The sequence below is a fragment of the Pan troglodytes genome, chromosome 9 (genome assembly GCF_028858775.2).
Source record: "Pan troglodytes isolate AG18354 chromosome 9, NHGRI_mPanTro3-v2.0_pri, whole genome shotgun sequence".
Taxonomy (NCBI): Eukaryota; Metazoa; Chordata; class Mammalia; order Primates; family Hominidae; genus Pan; species Pan troglodytes.
Window position 1 is genome coordinate 91,020,585 of NC_072407.2, and position 27,138 is coordinate 91,047,722.

The following is a 27,138-nucleotide window of genomic DNA, read 5'->3' on the forward strand; positions in this document are numbered from 1 at the left end:
CTTTTCACAGACCTTAATGGTTCATGTGAAAGCATTTGGAAATTTCCATACTCTTCAAGAAAGAGAATATTGATGGAACAAAGGAGAATAATTCTAAGAATATGAAGATAAATTATCAAGTACTGGGATTAATTCTCCTAATGCTAGAGAAAATCACCTCAACCCAGTGAGAGAAAGAGACTGGATGATAACTGACACTATCATTTCATGGAAGATCCCACCAAGACTTTCTGAAAAACCAAGTGGGGAGGAAAAAAAAAAAAAAAAAAAAAAGCATGACCTTAGAGAGTTCCCACAGTACCCAACAAAGCTGTATCCTGTTTGACTCTCACTTTTCTGATCCTGGAGGTGAGTTTCACCTTGTGAAAATTCCTACCATGCCATTCTTGTGCTGGTAAATCATAAGACTTAACACTACATAACCTCGTTATCCACATACTTGCTTGGGATCAAAGCAAGATAAATATTTCTTGACACAACCACATAAACAGTAAGCAAAGGAGTATTTCTTCCAACTTTTGAATGTCCAATTCCAAGGTTTGTTCTCTCCTGAATCCTGGTGGTACAACCTAAATATTTTGCCTGAATTTGGCGTTGCAATTTCTATTGTCTCTTGTTTGCCCACAAATAGAATGTTTTCATGTAATTGTTATATTTCAGTAGGTAAACTATGTATTTAATATAGAGCTTAAAGTGTATGTATATAAAAATTATGCATAAAATATTCCACCTCATTTCTTAACTTAGATTTCTTCTCAGAAGCAGCAACTCTTAGTAGTTTTGCTCTTCTCTGAGAAGAATTCTATGAAGATGCAATCAAATTGTTTGTATAAAAACCCCTTTTAGAAAAAATAAAATGTTATATATACAGAAATGCCCCTTGTTTTTTTCACCTAAGATGATCTTGGAAATTATAATCATTACCTAGTAGAATGTCTCATTTATTTTAATAGCTAAATGATAATGCATTGTTTGAATACATCATAACTTATTTTATTAGGTTATTAGATTGTTATTGGGGTAAATTCAGGATAAAACAACAGTTTAAACTAGTAAAAGCCAAAGGTCATGACTAAGAGTTTCCCTTGGGGCACAATTGAATTAGCATTTGCCACACCATGACCAAGCCCTGATCTTCTGAAGCTAGAAGGGAGTCCCTAATAAAATGCATGATTTATTTGATGCAAACCAAAACATACCTTTACAATTGGCCTTTTCAAGCACATTTTTACTTTCTCACCTAGTCATATTTTCTTATGCTTTTCACTGAAAGCCATCCCTGGTAATTTTCACCAATTGTCAGTATTCTTCTTGTTAAATTTCAATTGTCAAAATCCATTTCCTTCTGTAAGATTCCCACCATGACCCCCATAACCACAGAGGAGGAGGTGATTTTTTTCTCCATCAATTTCCTTTAGAGTCAGATTTGTAACATTGTGTCATTTTGAATGATTATGTAAGTATTTGTGCATGCCTCATCTCCTTTGCCAGATTGCAATCCCACTGAAGTCTGTGATATAGAAAACAAAGGGCTATCATTCACAGGACGGTCAGAGAGCCTTGCATATGTATTTGTGCATAATATGTGTTGCATAAATATATTCCTAACCTCTGAAGTGGGGTTAGTAACTTAATTCCACATTTTACCAGACCGAAATATTCGGACTATATTGATATGTTAATGCAGAATTTTAAGAATCTCAACAAATACAATAATTCGATGATTTATAAAAAGTATTTTGTATCTTCTTCAGTATTCTATAGTGTTTAATATACACATTTTGTTTTTCTAGAAGAAGAGCTGCATAACAAACGAGTCTGCCCATTTGGGTCACAACCTCTGTAGGTCAAACAAATTTTTTCCAAACAGCCATGGTCAAGAACTAATGATTTTTAAAACAACATAAAAAACAAAGGGCTACTTATTATTAACTATTATAAAACATCAGTCAGATTTTTCTTTCCTCACTATTCTTGGAGCACAAAGAAGCAATAAATTTTAAAGCAAACATGTTGAATTATTTAAAATTATACTTCTCAAATATGTTCTATACAAGGATAAAATTAATTTATTCTTATCTCCATTTTGGATTTGACCATGAATTCTTCTGAAAAAATAGCTGTAAGACCAAACTTTTTGGTAATTCTCTATAACAACACACCTAGGTTAGAACTGGCTACTACCTTCAGTCCTATGTGTATTTATGTGTACCTTGCTTTAACTATTAGAAACAATAGGCACCTAGAACAATCGTAAAATGACAAAAATGTGAGGTGTTCAATGAAGATATAGAGACTTAAAAACCTCTAGTAATGAATATAAAAAATCATTATAGTAGAAGTATAATATAGCATCAGTATAGCAGAAGTAAATAATTTAATTCACAATTAAAACAAAATTATATTTCACCAAATATTGGCCACATACACCCTTCTGTAGTTTAAGTCTTTGTCTCTCTAGATATATGCCATCCAGTCTGTTCTTATAGTACTGGTAAAACTCGGACAATTCAAAATATCCAAAATAATTAGGAATAGTTTACTCTTCCCAAACCTGAAATTGTAACTGTTGAGTGCATAATAATATATACTCGATTTATGCAAAGGAAACTTACCTTCTGTGTGCACGGCTGATACATAGGTCCAGTTGTACCTCTTCACTATGTCCACCATGGCCCTTGCCTGCTGAGCATCTGAAGGCACAACCCTCATGAAATATTTGAACAGAGTCTTGTCACTCAGATCCATGCTGGTTGCTGAGTAAGCAATCTGAGGTATGTTGAAAAGCTGGAGCAAATTCTGGACCTGAATGGCTACAGAACTGGAGCCAGGCCCAATGACCCCTACTATGGGCTTCTTGGAGCGGAAGGAAGAGGAGGAGCCATCCACACAGCGTACCAAGCCCTCTTCCTCTTCTGAAGAAATGAGGGAATCTCTTATGAACTCAATGCTCTGCTCTAGGGCCACAGCCGAATGCCAGCAGGAGTCCCTTATCTCACAGCCCAGTGTGATGTTGGGCAAGAGTGTGGGGTCTGAATTGATCCTTTCCAGGGTATGCAGCATGGCCTCCACTCTCTGAATGCCATACTGTTCACGGACCGCCCCACACTTCCTCTCATGAACTTTGTCCACAGTAGGCTGGTGATGAACAGAAAAGAGAGCTCCAATAATGATGTCACCCGGCATGTGAGCCACCACCCTCCTCTCACTGGACTGTGCACTCCCACGGACATCTTCTTTCAAAAGTAAGACTGACAGGATCAACAGAAGGACCATTTTAGGAAAGGAGTTCAAGCTAATAAAGATAGCATGGTGGGGAAAATTCAGGAGGGTTCTGATAGCTACGAACAAGCGATGTCCTACGTTGAGTCGCAAATCAAGAAATTAGCCAGCAATTCAGATGTATTTTCTAAAGGACCATTGTGTCCCCATGTACCATTTAGTTAGATGATCCATGTGGTCATGATCTTCTAAACCTGAAAAAAAAAATAACATGGGTCTTTAACAAACATACATGCAACTAGTTTTGGGAAGTTCTATAATCCATGTTAGCAGAGAAAACATTTTGATGATGCAGATAACAAAGAAAAAATAATTCAAAAACGTTTCTGACTTTCCTTTGTCTGCTTCCTTTGTGATTTGATGAAGCAGCTGATGTAGCTTCTTGACCTTGCCTTGCTTAGATTAATAGTCTTTTTTTGTTCACTTGCAATACACAAAACCAAATCTTGTGTGTGGCAGGCAGAACTGTATTGTAATCTCAGGCAGAGATGACAGAGCATCCTAGAAGCAAAACTACACCATGAACAGAAAACTTCAAGAAGTATGCACCCCAGAATGTTAAACATTGGTGATCTCTTGGTAATGAAAGTGTGGATAACCGTTGTTAAATTTTCATTAGGCTTTCTTTTCTTTTGAAATCTTTAGCCTTGAGCATGTAATTAATTATGCAATTACAAAAATAAAATTATCTTTTCAAAAATATCCCACATATTCTCTCTCTAAATACAATGTCAAGCAAGTTGAATAATCTTCTCAGGAATAAATAAGTATTGTCTAATGAATGTGGAAGATATAACAAAAACAAATGAAGAAAGGTGGGTGTTTCATGTTAAATAAACTGTAGAAGAGAAAGGAAAAGGTTGGGAAATTATAGAGTACAACATCCCCCAAATAGGCTGCAAGGAAGAGTCAAATTAGCACCAATTTTTAGAGAAAAGAATATTCACATTTCAATCCCTGTTCTTATATTAAGAAGTATTAGTAAACTGTTTAACCTCTTGGTACCAGAATTTGCTCACCTGAAAAATGGGGATACTATGTGCTAGGCTATCCCTTATGGGAATCAATACAAGATATCAACGAAATAAACACTTTACAAATTAAAAAGTGCTATATATATTCAAAACAACATCTTGTTGTTATTAAATTTTCAAGGGCATTCTGTGGCTAGGTCATGAAGACAGAAAATTCTCTGGCAACCTACTTGGTCCTCCAGAGAGTCTTCAAAGTAATTACACAGTCTTGCAATACAATTCACAGTAATCAGTCCTCTAGGCCTGATCCAGAAAAAAATTCCACATCACTAAGGCTCAAAGGCTAAAAGGATGTATGTTTGGAACTATTCTGCCAGGTAGAAATTTAGTATAGCTATGAATGTCATCATCTATTTCAATTTAAATTCCTGGGAAGAAAGAAATTTTGTCCCAAATTTTCCATGGCAAATTCTAGCATAATTTGTAAAAGAGAACTGACAAATTAGTGATTTGATCACTTAGTGGAATTGTGTAAGAGACTTATTTTGTTATCAACTTTGCCAGCCAAGGATCTCAAATTATTTTAAAGTGACTAACTTTCTAAGTACCGACTTTCAAAAACAGGTGATGTTTCTTCAGGAATGTATGTAAATATCACACTTTTACAAGAATACTAATGGTTTCAAAGGTCATCAAATCTACAAAAAGTTAAGTCCAGACACAAAATGAATGTAATTTGAATCATGTTTCTAATCACTCCTACCATCATTTTCACTATTTTCTTCTACTCTTTCCTATGGCAACAGAGAAAGTCTTCTTTGTACAGTGACAAAAGCTAAACTTTTTAATATTTCATCAAATAACCAGATGTTCCAGAATAACTAGACATTTGGGAATATATAGAAAAAAATAGTTTTGGTACAAAAGTTGGCAGTGTAGATACAGAGGAAGAAATGAAGACTGTTAGATTTTGCATTGGCAAGTCATTTGAATATTACCAAACCTTTCTTTCACTTTCCTTAGACCCAAGCTTAAAATAATTATTCTCATGGTCATGTGAATTCTGCTGCAGACAAAAAGAAATATCTAAAGTTAAAGAAAGCACAATTTCTTATTAAATCAGAATGTTAGCGAGTGAACGAATAACAAAACACGACTCATTTTTTATGTAAGAACATCAAAGTGATATGAGAGACCTGGTGTCCTGTCAGGCTCGTGTGGCTGAAATATCAATCCCATGCATTTTATTCATTTCAGTTGCTTTATGAAACCCCTACATATTGAGATACAGTATACATATTAAAACACTAAGATATTGCCTTTTGAAGTTATGCAAAGTTTGTTACTTATTTAACAAAAAATTATTAACTATTCAGTGAAAGAGACTAGTGTAACAAAGAACTGTAATAATATACATTGGTAAGTATCATTATTATCTTTCATTAAGCACCTAACATGCCCCATGTATTCATTAACTCACTTAACAAATATTTATGGTATGTATATGCTATAATTCTGTCCTGGGAATTGAATATTCAAGAATGAGCAAAATATACAAGCTCCCTATACTTGTGGGCCTTACATATTTGTATTCTAAAGGGTAACTTTAGCTGAAACCTGGTGAATACAAAGAAAAATAAAGATCAAATGGTATTTCTGTCTTTAGGTCTTTGAGGAATCACCACGCTGACTTCCACAATGATTGAACTAATTTATACTCCCACTGCAGAAATTCTATTCAACCCTGCAATCCCATTACTGGCTATATACCCAAAGGAATATAAATCATTCCATTATAAAGACACATGCACACATATGCTCATTGCAACATTACTCACAATAGCAAAAACATAAAATCAACCTAAATGCCCATCAGTGATAGACTGGATAAAGAAAATGTGGTACATATACACCATGGAATACTATACAGCCATAAAAAATGAGATCATGTTTTCTGCATGGACATGGATGGAGCTGGAGGCCATTAACCTTAGCAAGTTAACACAGGGACAGAAAACCAAATACTGCATGTTCTCACATGTAAATCAGAGGTGAATGATGATAACACATGTATACATAGTGGGGAACAACATACTCTGGGGCCTACTGGAGGGTGGGAGGAGACAGAGGATCAGGAAAAATAACCGGCGGATACTTGACTTCATACATGGGTGATGAAATAATACGTACAACAAATCCCCATGACACCAGTTTATGTAACAAACCTGCACATGTGCCCCTGAATTTTTAATTTTAAAGACTTAAAATTAAACTTAAAAAAAGAAAAGATAGTCCCAGCTACTCGGGAGGCTGAAGCAGGAGAATGGCGTGAACCCGAGAGGCAGAGCTTGCAGTGAGCGGAGATCGTGCCACTGCACTCCAGCCCGGGCGGCAGAGAGAGACTCCGTCTCAAAAAAAAGAAAAATAAAAATATACAGAAGAATGAAAAAAAGGCAGTCACGTAAAAAATATGCCTACAACATGAAGAAAATGGGAGGCATGAGGATACAAGGTGAAGATGGCAAGGCAAGAAAGGTCCAGGCCATGCAGGATGTTGCAGGCTCTTATAAAATAATTTTAATGTTGGCCAGGCGCGGTGGCTCACGCCTGTAATCCCAGCACTTTGGGAGGCCGAGGCGGGCAGTTCACTTGAGTTCAGGCTTTCAAGACCAGACTGACCAACATGGTGAAACCCCGTCTCTACCAAAAATAGAAAAATTAGCTGGATGTGGTGGTGCATGCCTGTAATCCCAGCTACTCAGGAGGCTGAGGCAGGAAAATCGCTTGAACCTGGGAGGAGGAGGATGCAGTGAACCAAGATTGTGCCACTGCACTCCAGCCTGGGTGAAAGAGTGAGACTCCGTCTCAAGAAAAAAAAATAATAATAATGTTAATTACAACAGAAAGCCATTGAGGAGATTTAAGCAAATGACTGGAACAATTCAATCTTAGAAAGGATTATTCTGGCTGCTCATTTTCCTGGATAATCAATTGAAGAAATCTTATAAAGAAACCTGTAATAATCTAGCAAGAAATGATGGTGACTTCTCTATGATTGGTGACAGTAGATATTGAGAAAAGTGGTCACAGTCAGATATATTTCCAAGTTGAATCAACTGTATTTGCTGATAGACTAGATGTAAGTAGTAAGGTAGAGAGAGGGATCAGGGTCTACTCCTAGCTTCTAGTTTGACAGCCTAGTGCATTTTGACAGCATTAATACAGATAGGGTAGACTAGCACATAAACACATGAGGGGCAGAAGAAAATTAATGATCTTCTCTTGAAAATGCAAAATTTGAGATGCCTTGGAGCTTTCCATGTAAAGATGTCAAACAGGAAAGTGAACATGTGAGGTTGGACTCAGGGGAGAGTTTTGGTTTAGGCATGCAAACTGAGGGTCATCAATATATAAAATATTTAGAATGCATGAAATCGCCTGGAGAGGAAGTATAAATATTGCAAAAGTACAGCTAAAAAATAAGCTCTGCTGAGGGGCCAGATTTGGGAAAAGCCAGCTATGAAAAGGAGTCAACCCAAAAATTAAGAAGATAAAGTGAGAGTAAATGACGTCATAGAGGGCAAAAAATAATGTTTTAGGTACTTTATTTTTAAAGACATATGCAAGACTTATATATTTCAGAGAAAAACGTATCCGATTCACATGGAAGATACTATATTCCATGTACATTCTATACACTGAAGATTTCTGACACAATGGCTATGTCTTTGAGAGTGTCTGTATGTGTGGCATATGTATACCAAGAATCCTTATAACAACACTAAAATGTAGGTACAGGTTGAACAACCCCTACACAAAATGCTTAGGACCAAAATTCAGATTCAGAATCTTTCAGATTTTGGAATAGTTACATCATACTTACTTACTGCTTGAGCGTTCCAAATCCTAAAATGTGAAATTGGAAATATTCCAATAAGAATTTCCTTTGAGTGTCACATGGGTACTCAAACATGCTGCAATTTTGGAGCATTTCAGATTTTTAATTTTTGAATTTGGGATGTTTGAACTGTATTATTTTATTACCTTCATTTTATAAATGATGTAATGGGTTTTGATAAGTTAAAAACTAGCTGGTCACTTAGAAAATAATGGAGCTAGAATTTATGTCTATGCCTGTTGACTTTCTAACACATTGTTTTAACTATTCCTTGCTGCCTCACAGCCCCTTCCTATCAAAAAAATGAAAGATACTACCAATGTCCATGAAAACAAGAAGGGCCACCCAGACACAATTTGAACATCCAAGAGATATAGAATCTTATAGGAGTTGCCTTTCAAACTATACAGTAACGAGCATTCCAGGGAAAACATGATTCAGCTCATAGAGACACAGAAGGTACAGTGTGTAGGTTATCTAGTACAAGTGTGTTTACATTGCCTGGATATCCACCCCAAATTATAGCTCATCAGATTATGAAGCCTAATCTGATGAGGCAGATATTAGCTATGAACTTAGATACCTGGAATATACTTTTAAAAAAATTATGACATAGAAATGCGAAAGAACTGTGCCATTACTCAGATTATTATAAGGTTAAATAGAAAGTCATCTTATGTGCAATCAAAATACAAGAAATTCATAGAGTATAAATTCCAAAAAGACCTGAAAGGAATACATCAAATCTATCCGCATCACTCATGTGTTTTCTATAAATGTTTATTGAGTAGCACACCCTTCTATGCCCCAAGGATCCAGTTATGGACAAAATAGATATAAAGTCACATCATTATGGAGCCTATACTCGAAGAGGGTTTGCGAGACAAGAAACAAAATAAATATGTAAAATATTGTGTGCTACGTGGTGCTGAGTGTTTAAAAGCAAAAAAACAAAATGCAATGAAGCAGTATAGAAAGTGCCAGAGATATAGGAAATTTTGAGTAATGTGGCCAAAGAAGCATAAACTGAAAAAATAACATTTGAGTAAATAGCTAAAAGAATTAAAGGAATGAGTCATGCAGATCTCTAGAAAAACAACATTCCAGGTAAAGGATAAAGCAAATACAAAGCCCCTAAGACAGACTTAATGTTTAGTGTGCTGAGGAGTAGCAAACAGGCTCATGTGGCTGTAGAAAAGTTAAAATGCAGAGAAAGGAAGACATGGAGAACAAGAGGTAATGTGGTGATGTTGAGCCTGTTTGGACTTTAAAAGACTTTGGCTTTAACACTTCATGAGAACGTTTGTCTGAGAGGATTCCAACAGAGGAGGAACACATTCTACCTAAAATTTTAACAAGAATAAGGGCATGAAGGCTGAAAATGAGGAGCAATTAGGAAATTTGCACTAACTTAGGTGAGAGAGATGATAGTGGTTGGATTGGAGATACGGTAAGTACAAGTGGTGAGAACTGCTGGGATTCTGAATATATTTTGAAGGTAGAGTGAACAAATTGGCTATTAGAGCTGACGTGGGATGTTGGAGAAAGAGAAAAATCAATGAGGACGCCAAGATTTTCAGCCCGAACACAAAAAGGATGGAGTCGCATCGGCTGTGGTGGAGAATGCGGCGGCAAAGATGTGGATGGAAACAACAAAACAACATAAGTTCAATTTTGACATATCAAGTTGCACATACTAGAAACTCAAGAAGAGATCATTGAATGAGCAGGCAGATGTAGGGGGCTGAATTCTGAAGAGAGGTCTGAACAGGAGATAAAATGTGAAGGTGTGAATATACAGAAGTCCTTTTTGTAAGCCATGAAACTGGATTAAATCACCGAGGAAGTGGAAAGAGAAAAGAAACTAGTGCCAGAGGTTGTGCCCCAGGGAATTCCAAGGTTCAATGGTAAGGAATAATCAGCAAAGGAGACTGAACGATTTTTTGAATAGAAACTTCCTTTTGTGAAGTGAGGAGAGAGAAGCAGTAAAATGTGAAGTATTCATGTTGTATCATGCAGAAATAAAGGGACGGTATGCTTTGATTTTCTCAAGAAATATTATGGGTGGGCATGTATGCATACATAAAGACTGGAAACATATACATTGACATTAATAGAGTGTTCTCTGGGTAGTAAAAATATAGTACTTTTAATTTTATTTCTTGTCTTCATCTGTGTTTTCTAAATTTATAAATATAGTAATACAACATATTTACTATTCATTCGTATTTTTAATTTGGAACTGAGGGATATGCTTTCTAAATTTCTGCAACTTTCTCCCTTGACACCTTATCTGCTTCTATCCATTCCTCCTTGGGAGCCTATTAGTCAAGTTAGGCTCTTGTCCAAGTATACACTGTTTTATTCCAATGGCTTTGCACATGCTGCTTCTGATCCCTGATATGCAGTTGTTCCAATGGTCTTCATGGCAGAGTTGTTAAGAGCATGGGCTTGGAGTCCAATGACCTGAATTGGAATCCTGGCACAGCCATTGACTGGCGGTGTGTCTTTAGGCATTTAGCCTCTCTGAGCCTCATGCCTTTATTGGCAATTGGAGTGACAGCAGTACCTATCCCAAAGAGTTTTAGTGAGTATTGAATAAGCTAATATTTAAAAATACTCCCTTCCTAAATTATTACCATATCCCTCACCTGGCAGTGTTTGCTCTATCCTCCAAGCTCACATGGCAATTTATTTATACTTTCTTATAGTATTCATTACCAAGCTAATATTGTAGGATGTTTAAGGAAAATAGCATCACAAAACTAGAGAGGGCCCTGGAGATTATTCCATTTAACTGAGATCCATGGAAAGCAAATGATTCATAGCAGACCTGGGACTTGAATTCAACAAAATGTCACTCAAAACACAATTTTAATCATAGTTTACAACTTGGTATCAGCTCTTATATAATTTTCAAAGCTTATAATATTTTATTTTTTATTTAAATAAAATTTTAATATGAAATCTCTCTCATAATATATTTTTATTTTCTTTGTATAATATAAATATCTTTCATATCAGTTCATTTGGATGATGGGGACAATTATAACAACAATTAAAATATACAGAGGGCATATCATGTGTTGTTCACTTTGCTAAGTATCTCACATGAAATGACATTTAGTTGTCATACAAACTGTAAAATAAGTTATGTATGCACATTTTACAGAGAAAAGAACTGAGGCTCAGAGAGATACAGAGGCTTGGCCCAGATTCCCAAGCAAGTGGGTAGTACCAGAGCCAAGAGTCACATTTAGAACATTTATTTAATTTTATCAGTTGCATGGCATTCAATTATATGTGTACCAATATTTAATTATTCCTTATTGTTAGATATTAACGTTATTTATAGATTTGTCTTAATATCATAAACAATGTTGCATTTTGCTTGCTTTTGAAAGTATCTTTGTAGCACAATTATTTAAAGATGATATTTCTGGCATAAATGTTTCTCATAGTTTACAATTGATGAATGTAGAATATAAAAGATGATATCAACTTCACTCCAAGATCTGTCTCATTAACATCATCAATTCTGAGAACTATCCAATATTCTTTCTGTGAGGATCTACTCTCTCTTGCTTCTATATAAGTTCCTGAGTAAGGCCATTTCTCCTTGTGGTGAGATTTCTCCTGTGCAACCTCACCACAAGATTCATTCATTATTTTAACAAGTGTCTAGTAAAAGATGAAGAAAAATACCACAATACTTTATTTTCAGCGTAAAGAGCCTTTTTTCATTCTTGATCTCACATCTACCTAAAAATAATACTTCTAGAAATGTCTAAGAACACCAATTTCTTATATTAGGAAACAAAGTCTCAAGTAAAATAAATTATTTTCTTTAGGTTATAGCTTTTAGATGGTGGGGATAATATGTCAGTAGAAATAAAGGGGCAGGTTTATCCTGTAGATAATGGGGAGGCATTAATTCTTGTAATGATAAAAAAGCTTTTAAAATGTTATGATCTACACTCTAATAATATGGTGACATTTAATTCACTAAAAAGTGGGTAAATGTATTAATAGTTTGATTATATAGTATATTAGTTCAAGTACCTATTTTCAGAAGTATGCTTTACTCAGTGTTATATTTGTGGGTCCTTAGCATAGTAAATTAATTACTAGCACATTATAGAAAACAATAGACATATTTGAAATACATACAAAAGTATTTCACATCAGGTAACCACACACTCTCATATTATATCCTAAATGATATGAAAAAGAGATATTGATGGATAAACTTTGCCATAAATTGCAATCTACACTATATAATCAGATTCACAGCTCACATTGTCCTTTATTTTCAACAATCTTCTAAAATACTGACCATCTTTCTGGCACAGATGTCTCTTATATAACTTAATCTCCACACAAGCAAATCACACAGCTCAGGACATAAACACTAAAATGATTTCTTCTGCCTGATCAGTGGCCTCATCACAAACAGTCAGGGGTGTCAATATTGCATATGCCATCAATGCATCTGATATATTTTTCTGAAAACAAGTGCATACCACAGATAAGAGACAGTCTGAGGTGCAATGATACAGAGAACCCTGTAGTCTGAGGAAAGCTCCATTGTCATTACTATCTCAATCACACATTTGTGACCTTGTAAACAAGAAAATGCAGCATCCCCACTGTTTAGCCCCACAAAGTATAGGCCATATTTTAACTGAAACCCCCTCAACAAAAAAAGGGCCATAAAACACTATTGTACAAAGATGAAATCTGTAATTTTATCCATTAATTAAAAAGTTCTGGCAGTTCAATAGAGCTCACTAAATCATTGTAAATCATTTAAACAAGTGGTTTAGCAGTCTATGAAGACCTGGAACAGCCTTCTGCAGCAAAGCAATAAACATGATGCAATCCACTGTTAACTAGTCTCAGTTTAATTATAAAGCAGGGATTTTAGACTTTTACCCATCCTGTAGCCTTCAGCTGATTTCTTGTTATTAAGGGTATACCTCTTAAGACTGTAAAGCATTATTTATATATTACATTACGTATCATTAAATGCTTGAGACTGTGGTTTTACATTTCTATAACATGATCTCCACTTACTTATTAATACATAATATTTATAAAGTGCCTTCTTTCTGCTAAATAATGTATAATAATTATTTAATGTAAGACTCACAATAACCCTGTAAGGTAGGTATAATTACTACCTATGTTACTACCTCTACAAATCGAAGTTTAGAGGTCAAGAATCTTCTCCAAAGTATCAAACCTACAATAAATGGCAGAACCAGGACATGAATCCAACTATATTTGGCTCCAAAGCCCAAACTTAATAAACAAATAATGAGGTCTCCCCACAAAAAAACAAGTGAATTGGTTATTCAAACCTCATGCATTGATTGCAAAGCATTTTGGAGATTCTGCTTTCCATTAAATTCTTATGTAACGTACATAAATTCATCAGAAAGCATACAAACAAATCAAGTAAATATAGGAAACTCTGTTTCCTAGCATCATTTAGATAAGGGTTTCTCAACCTGAGCACTATTGACATTTTGGAGTGGATAATCTTTTGTTGTGGGCGGATGTTGTCTGTGCACTGTTGGTTGTCTAGCAGCACCCCTGGCTTCTGTTCACTAGACGACAATGCCATCCCCTCCCAGCTCTGATAAACAAATATGTCCTCAGATATTAGCAAATGTCGCCTGTATGTCAAAGTCACTTCCAGTTGAAAAACACTAATTTACATGAAAGTTAATCCTGGCAAGGTCGACATAATCATGAAAGAAGAGCATACCTAAGAGCCAATCATCTGGACCCATCAGTCTTAGAAATTCTCTACCTGAAACTTCCAAATAATGCTAAGGAGAGACGGTTGAAATAGGCTTGCCTTCCTCAATGTTTATGTAGTTATTTGTCTGTATTATCTTGTTGAAAAGGTAGAAATTTCAATTTGAGAAAGACAAATTTAAGCTTTAAGAGTCAAGGTTGATATTACCTTACATTAAATATGCATAGTTCTAAGTATCACAAATTACAAGAAATGAATGTGAGGAGAGTATCGTACGATATACTTCCCAAATTCAAAGGCTGCTCTTGATAGGAAATGCAAAGTTTATTATAATTTTAACAAGACTACAACAATAACAATAACTTTATAAATTAATTTACACGTTGATTTTTCATTTTATTTATTTTTAAACAAATGATATAATAGTGTATTATTTACTTCTATGTCTTTGAATAATTCTACATTACTATGCATTTAGACAAATTGTTTTTCAAAAAATATTTTTGATTATTATTCTGTAAAATATAATGAATGTAAGAAGGTTACATTATTAAAGTGCTCACTATTATCACTGTGATTACAAGATTTCATTTTCCTCAGAACATTTATACTCAAAATTTTAAAACCCATGGCCTGAACCAGCATTATTGTGAACAACTAATCATTAGAGAATTTTTCTTGAATCTGATATATTTGCAAGACCAATAGAATCATATATACAGAAAATATATATTTTGCATCTAAGTCTTTCTTTTACACTTCTTCTACAGTCTGACTAAAAAAGGAGATATTTGAGATAGCAATTATGTATTATTTTGATTTCTGATTATCTTCAAGCATTTGCATGTTTATTTTAAAATATTCTTGAATATATGAGAAAAGTAGATATTTGCACATTCCCTTGCAGAGGAAGGGCTGCTGACTCAAAATTAGTAGAATTCAAAAAAATTGATATATGTGTGTAAGCTGTAGGTCAGTATCATAAAAGTTTGGAAATCAGATGATCCTAGATTTAAATACCTGCTTTGTCACCTTTGTTTGTACTGTGGGACATTGGACAAGTTATTTAATATATGTTAGTATTATGTTTTATCATTAAAGTCATAAAATAAAAATAAGGCACAATCCATAGGGCAGTTGAACATTAAATGTAATAACATAGGAAACGCAGAAAACTCGACATCCAAAGGCCTGGGTAGGATTGATAGTTTGCGCTCTGTTCACTATGGGTCAGATACTTTATTTGTTTAATTTATTTTTCTCTTTATGTCTTCTAAAAAAAATGGGATACATGTGCAGAATGTGCAGGTTTGTTACATATGTCTATGTGTGTCATGGTGGTTTTCCTTCTGCACCTATTGTTTTTTTCTAATTTGTGCAATTTATTCATCATATTCACTCCATGCCATGTACTGCTATAACCCATCCCCCAATTTGAAAATAGTGAAACTGAGGTACATAAATTTAAGGAACTTGCCTAAGGTCACACAAGTAGTAAGCCACAAAGCTGAGATTCAAACCCAGGCAATTTGAAGCCAGAGCCTGTACTTCCAATCATACTACAACTCACTGGAAACCACAATAAAATAAACCCATAATGTTTATTGTTTAGCCACACCACAGAGTAAAGCAGCTCAAAACAAAGGAAACAGGGTAAATTTTAGTGCCAAACAAATCAAATCTCTCTCTTTTGCGTATGTATGTATATATATTTCCATTATTTTTGTGTTTTACATATATGGTAAATGGTATATATATATATATATATACACACACACACACACACACATATGAATGAAATATATGTTTCCTTATTTTCAAAATGGGGGATGGGTTATGGCAGTACATGTTATTAAATAAGTATAATGAATTAATCGCACAAATAAAAATAAAGTGACCCACAGTGAACACTGCATAAACTATGCACTGTTCTTTGACAGTAAAATAAAAAACATAGTTTTTATAACTGAAAAGGAAAAACAAATAATGCCTTGTATTGTTGATATGATAATTAAATAAAATAACATACCTACTGCTTAGCATGATGCCTGATGTGCTTAATAAATAGTAGTTATTAGAGCAGGGATGAGTCTGCACCAAGACTTTTGCCTGATGGCCCTTCTGACAAAAGTTATATATAGTTAAAAGATGATTCAGAAAGGTAAAATATAGATTTTCATCTCCTATGAATTTAAAAGAAATGAAAGCAAACCTATGCCTTAATGTTTTTTAGAAACACATTTTAAACAACTAAGATAAAGGAATATCAAGATACTATCTCATTTACAAATAATTGAAAATTCAAAACTAAAAATTGAAGTTTCTTTTCTTGGGTTATATAAATACATCATGCACTAAAAATATTTCTTTTGATGCTCATGTCTTCTTATGTTCTCCTAAGCTTCACTCACTGACTAAAATGACTAGAATTAATATTTCTCTGAATATGAATATAACACATAACACATATTTCTAAAGTGCAGAATCTTCCTGCTTTGTAATAATACATCTTCAATATATCCAACCTCTAAACCAGCCAAATCAGCTTTATCATATAACATATATATATCAACATATATAAAAAGTAGTATCTAATATTTTATAAAGTTGGTTTATACATGATCTATCTATATCGAGATACACATAAAAGTACCTCACATGTACGTATACATAATACAATAAGAATGTGTAAGATAAAACATTTGTATATAGCTCTGTCTTCATCCCATGAGGATAGAAAACCTGGGATAAAATTGGTATACAAATAAATACAATATTTTTAATGATCAACCTCATCTCACATTTTCTACTTGTAGTACCACCTACATTTTATTGACACTTAATTTAGTTTCTCTAACCAAAATGATCATTCTGTAAAAGACAATATAGTAAGACTCCTATAAAATATTAAATGGGTTTTGGAAAGAAATAAGAAAAGTAGAATTATTAAAATGCTTTAGTCACAAAAGTGAGCACCTTTGATGAGGTAAGTCATTTTAACATGAAACACAACAATGTTAATAATCAGAGCCAAAATTAAAAATGGTATGTAGTTAATCAAGTATTCCCAAAGTCTGGATAGTTTTTGCTGGTTGGATATAATAGATATGAGTGAATTTTTCAATTTCCCCCTGGGTGTTTGTAATCATGTCCATAAGGTATACTATAAAGTGATAGTAAAGGCCTGTCTACCTATGGAAGTAAAGTGAAAAACTTGGATTATTCAGATACCAACTCCCTCTCCCAAATAATCTCGACACATCGTTTCATAAGTGAACATTGAAGAGTTTGGGCTTTTTGTGAGTGTGTAGCCCGCAGCCAAAACATTCCTGTGTGATAGCACAAACCTCTAGGGGGTGCAATTAAAATATCTAGATTGTATATTTTGTCATGTGGAGTGTAAATGACTAGGGAAAGCTTTTTCTCTTAAGAGAAGCTGTTATTTAGGAAGTGCTATGTACATTTTTCTCCTAAGAAACTTGAAAGATCTGTCCAGAGTGCTGACAAGATTTCACGGGGAGAAGGCTGGAAATTTGATGGGACGCACACTACTAACCCAGTGAGTTCAGGACGCAGTATTTTCAAGTCCTAAACCAATGGCATGTTTAAATGGAAATAAACATGCATAAAGGACAGAAATAGCCACAATTGATTCTTACATGTGTAATTACATTGAGGTAACTGAGAAATTAAAGGAGGAAACTCCCTGCACTCCGTAAAGAAAACAGCATAAAGCACACCTAACAAGAGGTAGCATACCCGAACACTCCACAGCTGACAGTAGAATGTCATGCAACTAAGACTTCCACAGAAAACCCCTGCTTATGTCCCACTGGAGGAAGGGCTGCACGTAGTCCTGGTCAATGCACATTTGGCTGCTTCAAATGGCCAGTGCCCAGGATTAGAGACACAAATTAGCTCTAGCTTTGTCCCGAGAAACTCTGAACAATAAAATCCCATGTAGCGAATGGAGAAGAAGGTGAAAAGGAGAAGCTGCCTTCTCACTGGTCTGTATCAATTTATTATTGAAAAAGTAAAGTATTGGAGACCCTATCTCCCTGGTTACTCGATGTTAACAGTCCAGCTAAGGCAGCATCAAGATTGTGTCTAAATAAGCACAAGCGCTTGTTATCCTTTCCTAAATTTCCCTTCCACACAGCAACTCCTCTGAAAGGAAATGAGGGCAGCTGTAAATTCGAGTAACAGGTGAAAGAGCCCTCCAGGTAGACCTGTCACTTCCCTGGAGAGGTCCTAATGCACGTTGGGCTCGGGCCAACGGCTAGCCTCCGCACTCATGGGCCTGCCCTGGGTTTTCTTCCCTAAGTCGCTGTAGCCTGGGCTTCCTCCTTGGCATGCCGCTCATGCTCCCGCCGTGGGATAACTAGCAGGCTTTGTGTTCGAGGGGAAAGATAAATCCATGGAAGAGGAAAGAGCGGGAGGGCTCAGGCTGGTGTTCAAAGAGAGGCAATATAGCCTGAGTGAAAGAGATGTGCTTTCAGCACCACCCGCTGTCCCCCCTCTTCCTGCAGCAGGCGCCACGAAGCGGCCCCTAACAGATCTATTGAAAAGCAATTCTCCGTCCTCTTTTCCTCTCCACCTTTGCTTCTCACAATTCCGAGCCCTCGGGTGGTTTGTGGGAGCACACTCTGCATTCGAAACCACGCGCACCTGGCCTTAGAGAGCGGGAACTCGGATGCGAAGGCATGCAGAATCTCCTTTTCAACCCTTGCAGCTCTTCCCTCCTTCACCCCATTGCTCGCGCCTTTTTCCCCAACAGGTTTAATTAAGGCTGTTCGCAAATGGAACAGACTTGAATCTTGTCAGCTTTGGCCACCCCTGCTCCACCCGCGTCCCCCTCCCCCAAACCACACTATGAGCTACTCAGCAAGCCTATAGATGCTAAATCCTTCTCTGGCCAGGGGACACTTGGGCACACAGACACTTAGCAAGCTTACCCCCCTGTTGGCTGCGCAGCGAGCAGTGAGACTCGGTCTAGCTAGCCCCCCGAAAAGTTGGGCCACGGGGATCAGCAGGGCAGAGCCGGCCTCTCCAGTCCCCGGCTTCCCCCCCAAGATGATCTCAAGCTCATTCCCTCCGCTCAGCGTGCGCAGAACAGCCGAGCTGAGGGCGGCGTGTGCAGCAATCTCCCCGCTACTGAGAAAGGGGGGATGGGGGGAAGGGGAGAGAGCGGAGGAGGGAGGGGTGGTAGTTTGTATTTATAGAGAACAGAGTTCTTTGCGCAACTTTTTGGTGCCACCAAGTGGCACAGTGAGTTCCTTTAGGAACATAGACTCCTGGGTGAATCTGGATGGGTAGACCAGCTCTGCAAACAGATGCTCACATGGCAAGGGAGCTGGAGGCACTCCCAGGACTTACTTTTCACATGTTTACCGTCATATCTCAGCACCTGGGATACAAATCCCTAAATTCTAAGAATAAACCTGTATTGAGTGAGAAAGGGCACCTGTGCCTTCCTCAGACAGGTGGAAGGAGTGTCAAGGACATGGTAGGTCCCAGTTGTCTCCTAGGAGTGTAGACATCCTTGTCTCAGGGGGAATATCCATTATCTTCCTCTTCCTAACCCCTCTGCCCAGATTGCATTGCATTTATGTTTTACTCTAAAACCTTCTTCTTGCTGCCCTGACTACCAAATCTTTAAACTGGACTGACACTTATTTTCCTTGCCACCAAACCTTCTTCCTCAGTGCTAACCTTAAAAATAGCATATGACTTGTTCACAACGTGCAGGTTTGTACCCTAGAACTTAAAGTATAATAAAAATAAATAAATAATAAAACACTAAAAAAATAGCATATGACTTTAGGCTCTCTGGATCTGAACATTTCTAAACAGCTCTCAGAACTCCAAGTTCACTGAGCTACAGGCTGGAGGTTGGATTTTCCTCACTCATTTCCACAGACCTCTCAGCATGCATTATCCCAACAGCACAGTCAGGATCTTGCCAACTGCCTTTAGTACTTTGAGGAAGAATCCCCTGAAGCTTCCTTTATCCATATTTTATGAGTGTTCTTACTTCTTAGTATGCAGATCTTCAAACACATACATAGACAGTACTGCATGGGACCTTCATGTCCCCAAATGCAGAAGATCCTCTACATTGTTCAATAGAGAAACTGAGTACATGAAGGTTAAGGGGCTTGTTCAAGGTCATATTTCTCTAGAGATCTGCCCAGGAACTACCTAGGGTAGAACTGAATGAACGCAGTGATGCCAAACCCGATCACCCTGTTCTTGTTCCTTCTACTACCCTACTCAGCCTATTCAGGCATATTCAGCTCCCTTCTCTTCCCTGTATTCATTTTTCATATTCTCTCTCTCTCTCTCTCTCTCTGTGTGTGTGTGTGTGTGTGTGTGTGTGTGTGTGAGAGAGAGAGAGAGAGAGAGAGAGAGATTATTTTTGCCAAAGTTCCATAAAGGAACCAAGAGTAAACATGTCTTCCAAGCTCCACTGGGAGTATATGAACTTGAGTTTACAGGTCCAGAGTTGCAGGTGTACCATCTTTACATGACCCACAGTTCCAGAAAACCTCTCCCTCCTATACTGTAGTCCTTTTAGAAATGGAAACTGACATTTACACCCAGTCGGGTCCCTTCTTCGCTGCCTCATTTTGGGGTGAAGCACCAGCAACTGCTATTAGCTCCCCCAAACACCTAATGGGCTCAAAGATAGAGGAGCCCATCTCCCTTCCTAAATCCTTGCCTTTCGTGCACATGTATTGGCATCACACACACACACACACACACACACACACACACACACAGAGGGAGAGAGAGAGAGACAGACACACAGAGAGAGAGATCCAAACGTATCCTTTGGCTCGGATCTTTATCTTTTCCTCCTCTGATTTTTTTTTAGTTCGTTTTCTATGGAAACAAGCCCACTTAAATCCCTCACTTATGCAAATAAAAGCAAAATGATCTTCATAAACCTCCCATTGGAGCGATACCGCGGTAGCCCAGGCTCCTGACTTAAATTTATGTCTGATTCACACAGCACACGTCCTTGCAGGGTGACTTTTATAAACTTGCAGGACCTCGTAGCGTTCCTGGCTCTACCAGCCCTCCACCTGCCCACCACTTGCCCTCCTGGGTCTTTTTAGCCCCAGCTCCCGCCCCTTGCTTGATTGCTCTCCATCCCTGCACTGGGGGAGGGGCTCCAGCGGTATCCTATATCCGTGGTAACTACAGCCAAGAGAAAGAAAAAGGCGCTGTGCTTACCAGGTGCGCGCCCTGAGCCTTGCGCCCCCAGGCAGCCGCTCCTCGAGGGCTTCCTGCGCTCTCGTAGCGGCCTTGGCTGCAGCTGGAGCGCTAGTGTCGGCGATGGAGGCAGCGGTGACAGCAGGCAGAACGGCTGCGGGGCCCGCGGCGGTGGCGCTCGCTCTCTCGCGCCAGCGCCGGGAGCACGTGCCGCGCTCGGGCAGACGCAGCTGGAAGCGCAGCGCAGGGCTGGCTTATACTCCCGCAGCGCGCGGCGGGGATTGGCAGAACGGCCAGGGCATAGACTCAGTGGGTGAATAAGGGTCTTGAAGCCTCGTCGTTTCGGGGTTCAGGCGAGGGTAGCCTTGGTCTCTCTCTCCTGCTCCTCACGTTCCCTCTGGGAGCCATGGGAGGAGGAAAACTGTGCGGAGGAGGCGTGGGTGGTGTGTCACTCAGAGAGAAGCTGGGGGAGCAGGTAGATAATAAGGTTCTCTTTGACTATGGCACTGAAACCCCTGACAATGTTTGGGAGAAGGGGCGTCACTGCTGGAGGGTACAGAAAGCTAGGAAGTCAGGGAAGCCCGAGATGATTCAGAGGTGTGACTGGTTAGAAAGAACGGCCTCTAATGATGTTACTTATTAATAATACCATTTTGCATTTTCTGCACTTCTTACAAACGATTCTTCCTACATCCGTTAAAATTTATTCCTCGTTGGCAGTTGAATGTCTTTACTTTCTCAAATGACTTTGCTTCCCTTCCTTCACCACCCCCATAACTGCCCAGGATTGTCAGCTATGCTGAGGTTATCTTTAAATACAAAAGCAGACTTCATTTCTGCCTCTGAAAAGGAGATTGGTATAAATTACTTGCATAGCTTAATTTAAAGAAAAGAAAGACATTGCAGTAATATTATTATTCCCATTGTATTTCCCTAGCTGAATTTTGGGAACCAGGTGCTTGCAGCAGCTGGGTCAAAGATTAAAAGATGAGTGCACTGAAGTCAAGGGGATTGATGCTGATGCATTCATTACTAATGCTCATTAGATTTTCCACCAGACCCTTGTCAATAAGGTAAGTTATTGTTTGATAGCTTCAGGATTTAACAACAAGAAAAAGAGATGTATCTACCACACCTTGTTGCGTTTTACAATGGCATCTTTCTTCTTGCATTTTCATGTCTACTGATGGGATCATTGTTACTTTTTGTATTTCTTTGACTGCAATTCACAAAACAAGTTTTAGTACTTTGGAGAGAGGCCAGGAAAGCTGTGAGTGAGCTTCCTTAATTAAAAAAGAAAGAAAGAAAGATGGCATAGATGAGAAAATAGAAAGATGGCATAGGTGAGAAAATACAAAAAATAGTAAGTTCGCAAGAAAATGGAGGGTGACATGGCTAGATGACTCTGGTGATGTGATTAAGTCTGATGAATACAGTGATTTGTTTATCCAATTTTCTGAGGCGTTAACAATAAAGATAAGGTCAAATTTGGGTTTTTGTATGAGACATTTAGCTTTGAGTGAGCATAGGGCACTCCAAGCTCCCAGTTTTTCTCCATCAGTTGGAGCTGGATCAAAATACATTAGTGAATGGGAAAGGAGGAGATATCATGTTGGCCACTCAGTCACTTAAAGCTTTCAATTTCCTACACAAATTTCCTTCTCTCCTGTCTTCCAGTGTTATGATGAGAGTGGGATGACATAAGACATGTCAAAGCATGTCAAAAAAAATGACAAAGCACTCCACAAATGTAATACCTACTTACCAATAAATATCGACTTCCTATGCTCTAAAGGCTAAAATGTGAAGGACATTCTCCATGTTGAACAATAGTAAAATTTTCAGATGAGAAGGAAAACGTGATTATATAATCTTAAAATTGCTCAGTGACATTTTAAAATATAGCTTCATCTCATAATTGTAAAGTGCTGAATTAGGCAAAATTAAAATTAAAAGGAATATAGAAACAATGTTTTACATTCCAATAGTAAGTTCTGATTATAAATTGCTCAAGGGTATAAATTTTGCCTTAGGATGAGCTATTAATGAACAAAATATTTTAATTCTTTTGTAGAACAGTAGAAAAAAAAAGAATGGAAAACACAGTCATTCTCAGAATTGATCAAGCTTAAAACTCGAAATCTCCATTTATTTCTGTCCTTTCTTATATGTGAGAATTTGTCATGAAATTCTGTTAGCTCTGCCTTTAAAATATATCCTAGAATCTTACCACTTCTAACCACCTTCAAAGAGAACCTGTTGAATCCATCAGCTATCATCTTTTACCTGCCTTACAGGAATAAATTCCAAACTAGTACAGGCTACATTCAGCACAGCATCCAGAGTGATCTTTTAAATAATTTATCTTAAATCGAATCTCTCCAGTAACTTCTGATTTCACTGAGTAAAAGCCTAAGTCCTCTCAATAAATATTTAGAATATTTAAATGAATATTTATGAAAATAGAGGTATACCTGTTATATCCTGCCCTTCATTGCACAAGTTGGCAACACTGATGGTAAATCATGTGAATGTTTGCAGGAGGTCTGAAAGACTACTGAGTGACAGCACCTTTTCCGAATATGGGCACACTTACCCACTTCTTAAATTGTGTTTTTGCATTTGTGATTCTCAGACTTAGCTAGCTCATGTTCTAGACTTCAAGGGGGTAATACAAATTCTAAATGTTTTGCAAGTATGTGGTTATCTGAGCTCATTAAATAAAAGGTTATAAGTGGCTTAAAAATTTTTGAATGTTTTTATCAATTTAATGAACACTCATTAAACATTTATTATTGCCATTATTTTTTGCCAGTTACTGTACAAAACACTATGATAGAATGATACACAAAATATTAACATATACTTACTTGGCCTTAGAAAACTTAAAGTTATTACATACATGTGTGTGAGTGCATATGTGTTTAAATTTATTCATTCATACCATTTATTAAATATTTATTAAACTATCATGTACCAGGAATGGCTAGGTGTTGGAGATAAAATGATGAATGAAATAGAATTCGTCTCCTGTCCTGTGAGGCTTAAAGTAAGGAACACGTGAATAAACTAACTGATGTGTCACAATTTATGGGAAATACAATGAAGAACAAGGTACAGTTATAAAGAATAGCAGGGCATGAGGAGGGGGCCTGGTATCTTGTTTTAATTGGACATTAAAAATAATTCTAAGACAAATATTAAATCAAGACCTAAAAAAGTGTATTATTATGCAAAAAATGTGACATGTGTCTATGTTTCTGTTTGAGTTAAGAGATGTGATCAACAAGGGGTGGCTGATCAAAGAGTGGGAAGAAAATTAAGGGGGTTTACAGGCAGAGGGAACAATATGTGGAAGCTCTGAGGCAGAACAACATTTGCTGTGCTTTAGAAACTGAAAAGACATTGGAGTAGATGAAGTAGAGCTTGACAAACCTTAACTATAGCTCAGCTTGTTCAACTCCCAAATGAAGGTAATTTTATCTAATTTTATTTACTAAATTTAATCTGCAAACTTTCTAGATGTGAATGAGTCAATTATATATGTTATTAAGAATGGAAAATGAAAGCCATGCAGAAAAATGAAATGACAAATACTCCTATCATATTGACTAAAGTGGTTTACCAGAAAATATTTAGTTTATCATTATCTAATATAAGAAATTTAATCTGTTCATAGAAAGAATTTTATTATTGCTGCTGTTACTAAATGCTAGTACTATTATATAGACCCTTATATACATGGTCCCTAAGAACTCAATGTCTTCAACAGGGATTTTGTAGCAAAACTAGGAACCTTTTTTATATTACGCACTCTTATATAAAGCTTCAATTTAAGATCTAGACAAACCATGGAAATTTAATTCAAAGAAGCTGTTATTTATGAATCTATGTTTATTCATCTCTCTATTTTTCAGAGAGGACAGACCTATAAATATAGCCCTGTGAATTAATTTTTGTTATGATACTTGGTAAAAAATACAGTAAGAAATGTATTTAGTCTTTTAGTGCTTTGGAACTACAACTCCTTTAGACAGTGTTTTCCAAGATGAAGTCCTCTGTCCAAGCAGACTCTTGACACATGTATGGCAAACACAGAGATATTCATCTTCACTCTGGGTGCACAAAATATAGTGTGTGTGTGTGTATGTGTAACTGTCTCATCACAAGGTGCAAAGGACTTCCTTTATATCCCAGGTGAAGACACAGAGCTCTTATCCAAGGGTGAGGCAGAATGTCCACTGGATTTCAGTCCTAACTGATTGCATTTGGAAACTGAATTTTGGCTGTTTCTTGAGTAGGGCACTTGGGCAAGCTGCTGAACCTTGGAACCTCCTTTCCTTATCTGGAAATGGGAAAATCAAAAAGGTAATGTAAAAAATACCTAACTTTCTTTGTTATACATAAAGTCACTCTGGAAATCAAAAGTGCTATAAAGTCTCAGCAAATCGTGGTCCTTTTTTCCCTCATATTTCCTCACAATATGGCTCTCTTTGTTCCAGTACAATGTGATGTATAGGCAAGAATTTGAATAACGGTGTTGGATTACTAGGAAGGGTCATGTATAACAAAAGAAAATCCTTTTCTAAATTCTGTTTTTATGTTGACAGGAAATTTCTTGTTTTGTTTTTTTCTGTAAAATGTGAATAATAGTACCTATGTAGAGGTTGCTAAGATAAACAATAATAGATGTGAAGCAATTGTACAGTCCTTGAAATGTGGCAGGTACAGGGTATTTGGTGGTGATGATGATGATGATGGGAATGAGGATTGGTTTATTTTAATTTCCAGTTATTTTCATCCCACATTAGCATGACCAAGACACTAAACATAGCCTGGGACATAAAGTCCACTTTTTAAGATACTTGGAAATTTGAAAACTACTTTCTAGTCTAGTAGAGCTCATCTCTTTGTAAATATATTTAAATTATAAGACCAGGTCTTGTAGTAATTCTTCATCAATACTTTTGGCAAAGATAGTAAAATTTTTCACTTACAATAAAAAATAGGTTAAGTAAAATGGCAGCAGTATTCTGAACTGCGTGTAAATGACCAAGGGTATACAGAAGTTTTTGTCATTCCAAACAGAACCTCAGACTCATTGCTTAATAGAATTGCTGGGAATGTTTCACTATATATATAAGAGACAATTATGCTCTTAATGGCTTAGATATAGTGTTGCAACTATTTATAATACATTTAGTCTTGAGGACTCTAAGCCACCTGAAATCTAACATTATGTTTAACACACTATAACTCTAGTGACTTGGGAAATTTATGTTGTTTTTCAGTGTTACATTTCCTAGAAGCAATTCATTGAGCTAAAGCCAGTAATTATTTTAAATTATGTAGTAAGCAATGAAAGCCAGAATTTTGAAAATTGATGAGGTGAGAGCTTATTTATGTTACTAAATATTTGCTTTTTATACCTCTTTAAGATTAAGTAAGAATGTTGAGCTGGGCTAGACACACAGATCTATCAGAAACGTTGATGGATAGACCAAGAGCCCATGTGCTTGTTGAAGCAGTAAATCATTCAGTTCTCTTTCTCAGTGTTTTTATCTGTAAAATGGGAAAAAATGCTAGTTCCGTAACTTATCTTATTAACTTATTGTGAAGAATAAATTAGTTCCACTTGCAAAGTGCAGAGCTTGGTACATGGTGAGCATTTAACACACTGTAGCACATGAGTAAAAGTATGATCTCTGAAGCCAATCTGCATGGATTTGACACTTGGCTGTGTTGCTTACTAGTTGTGTATTGACTATTTAAGCTTTCTGTACCTTAGTTTATTTATTTATAAGTAGAGAGAAAGATTAGTGACAACTACTTCATAAAGCCATTGTTAGTATTAACTGTTAACTCCTGCTAAGCCATCAGAACAGTGCCTTGCTAATAGTAATCATACAATGTTAGTTATTATTAGCTTATAATAATTTAGTAAGCACTTTAGATCCAGGCATCACTCAACTTAAATGAGTCCTATAATCAAATTGAAC

General features: G+C 36.7%; 1 protein-coding gene across 9 annotated transcripts in view; it reads right to left on the reverse strand.

The window, feature by feature from the left end:
• Positions 1-27,138, reverse strand: part of GRM5 (glutamate metabotropic receptor 5) — an 810,828-nt gene that overhangs the window by 535,245 nt on the left and 248,445 nt on the right. For 4 of the 9 annotated variants that reach the window (XM_054662592.2, XM_054662591.2, XM_063784377.1 and 1 more), the window contains one exon: positions 2,616-3,476. In XM_054662592.2, the coding sequence (XP_054518567.1) occupies positions 2,616-3,276 (661 nt within the window). In that variant the 5' untranslated portion in view covers positions 3,277-3,476. Of the gene's footprint in view, positions 1-2,615; positions 3,477-18,876; positions 19,081-21,160; positions 21,541-27,138 lie in introns of those variants that run through there. The other 5 variants (XM_003313255.6, XM_001135787.7, XM_054662593.2 and 2 more) reach the window with 4 other exon arrangements.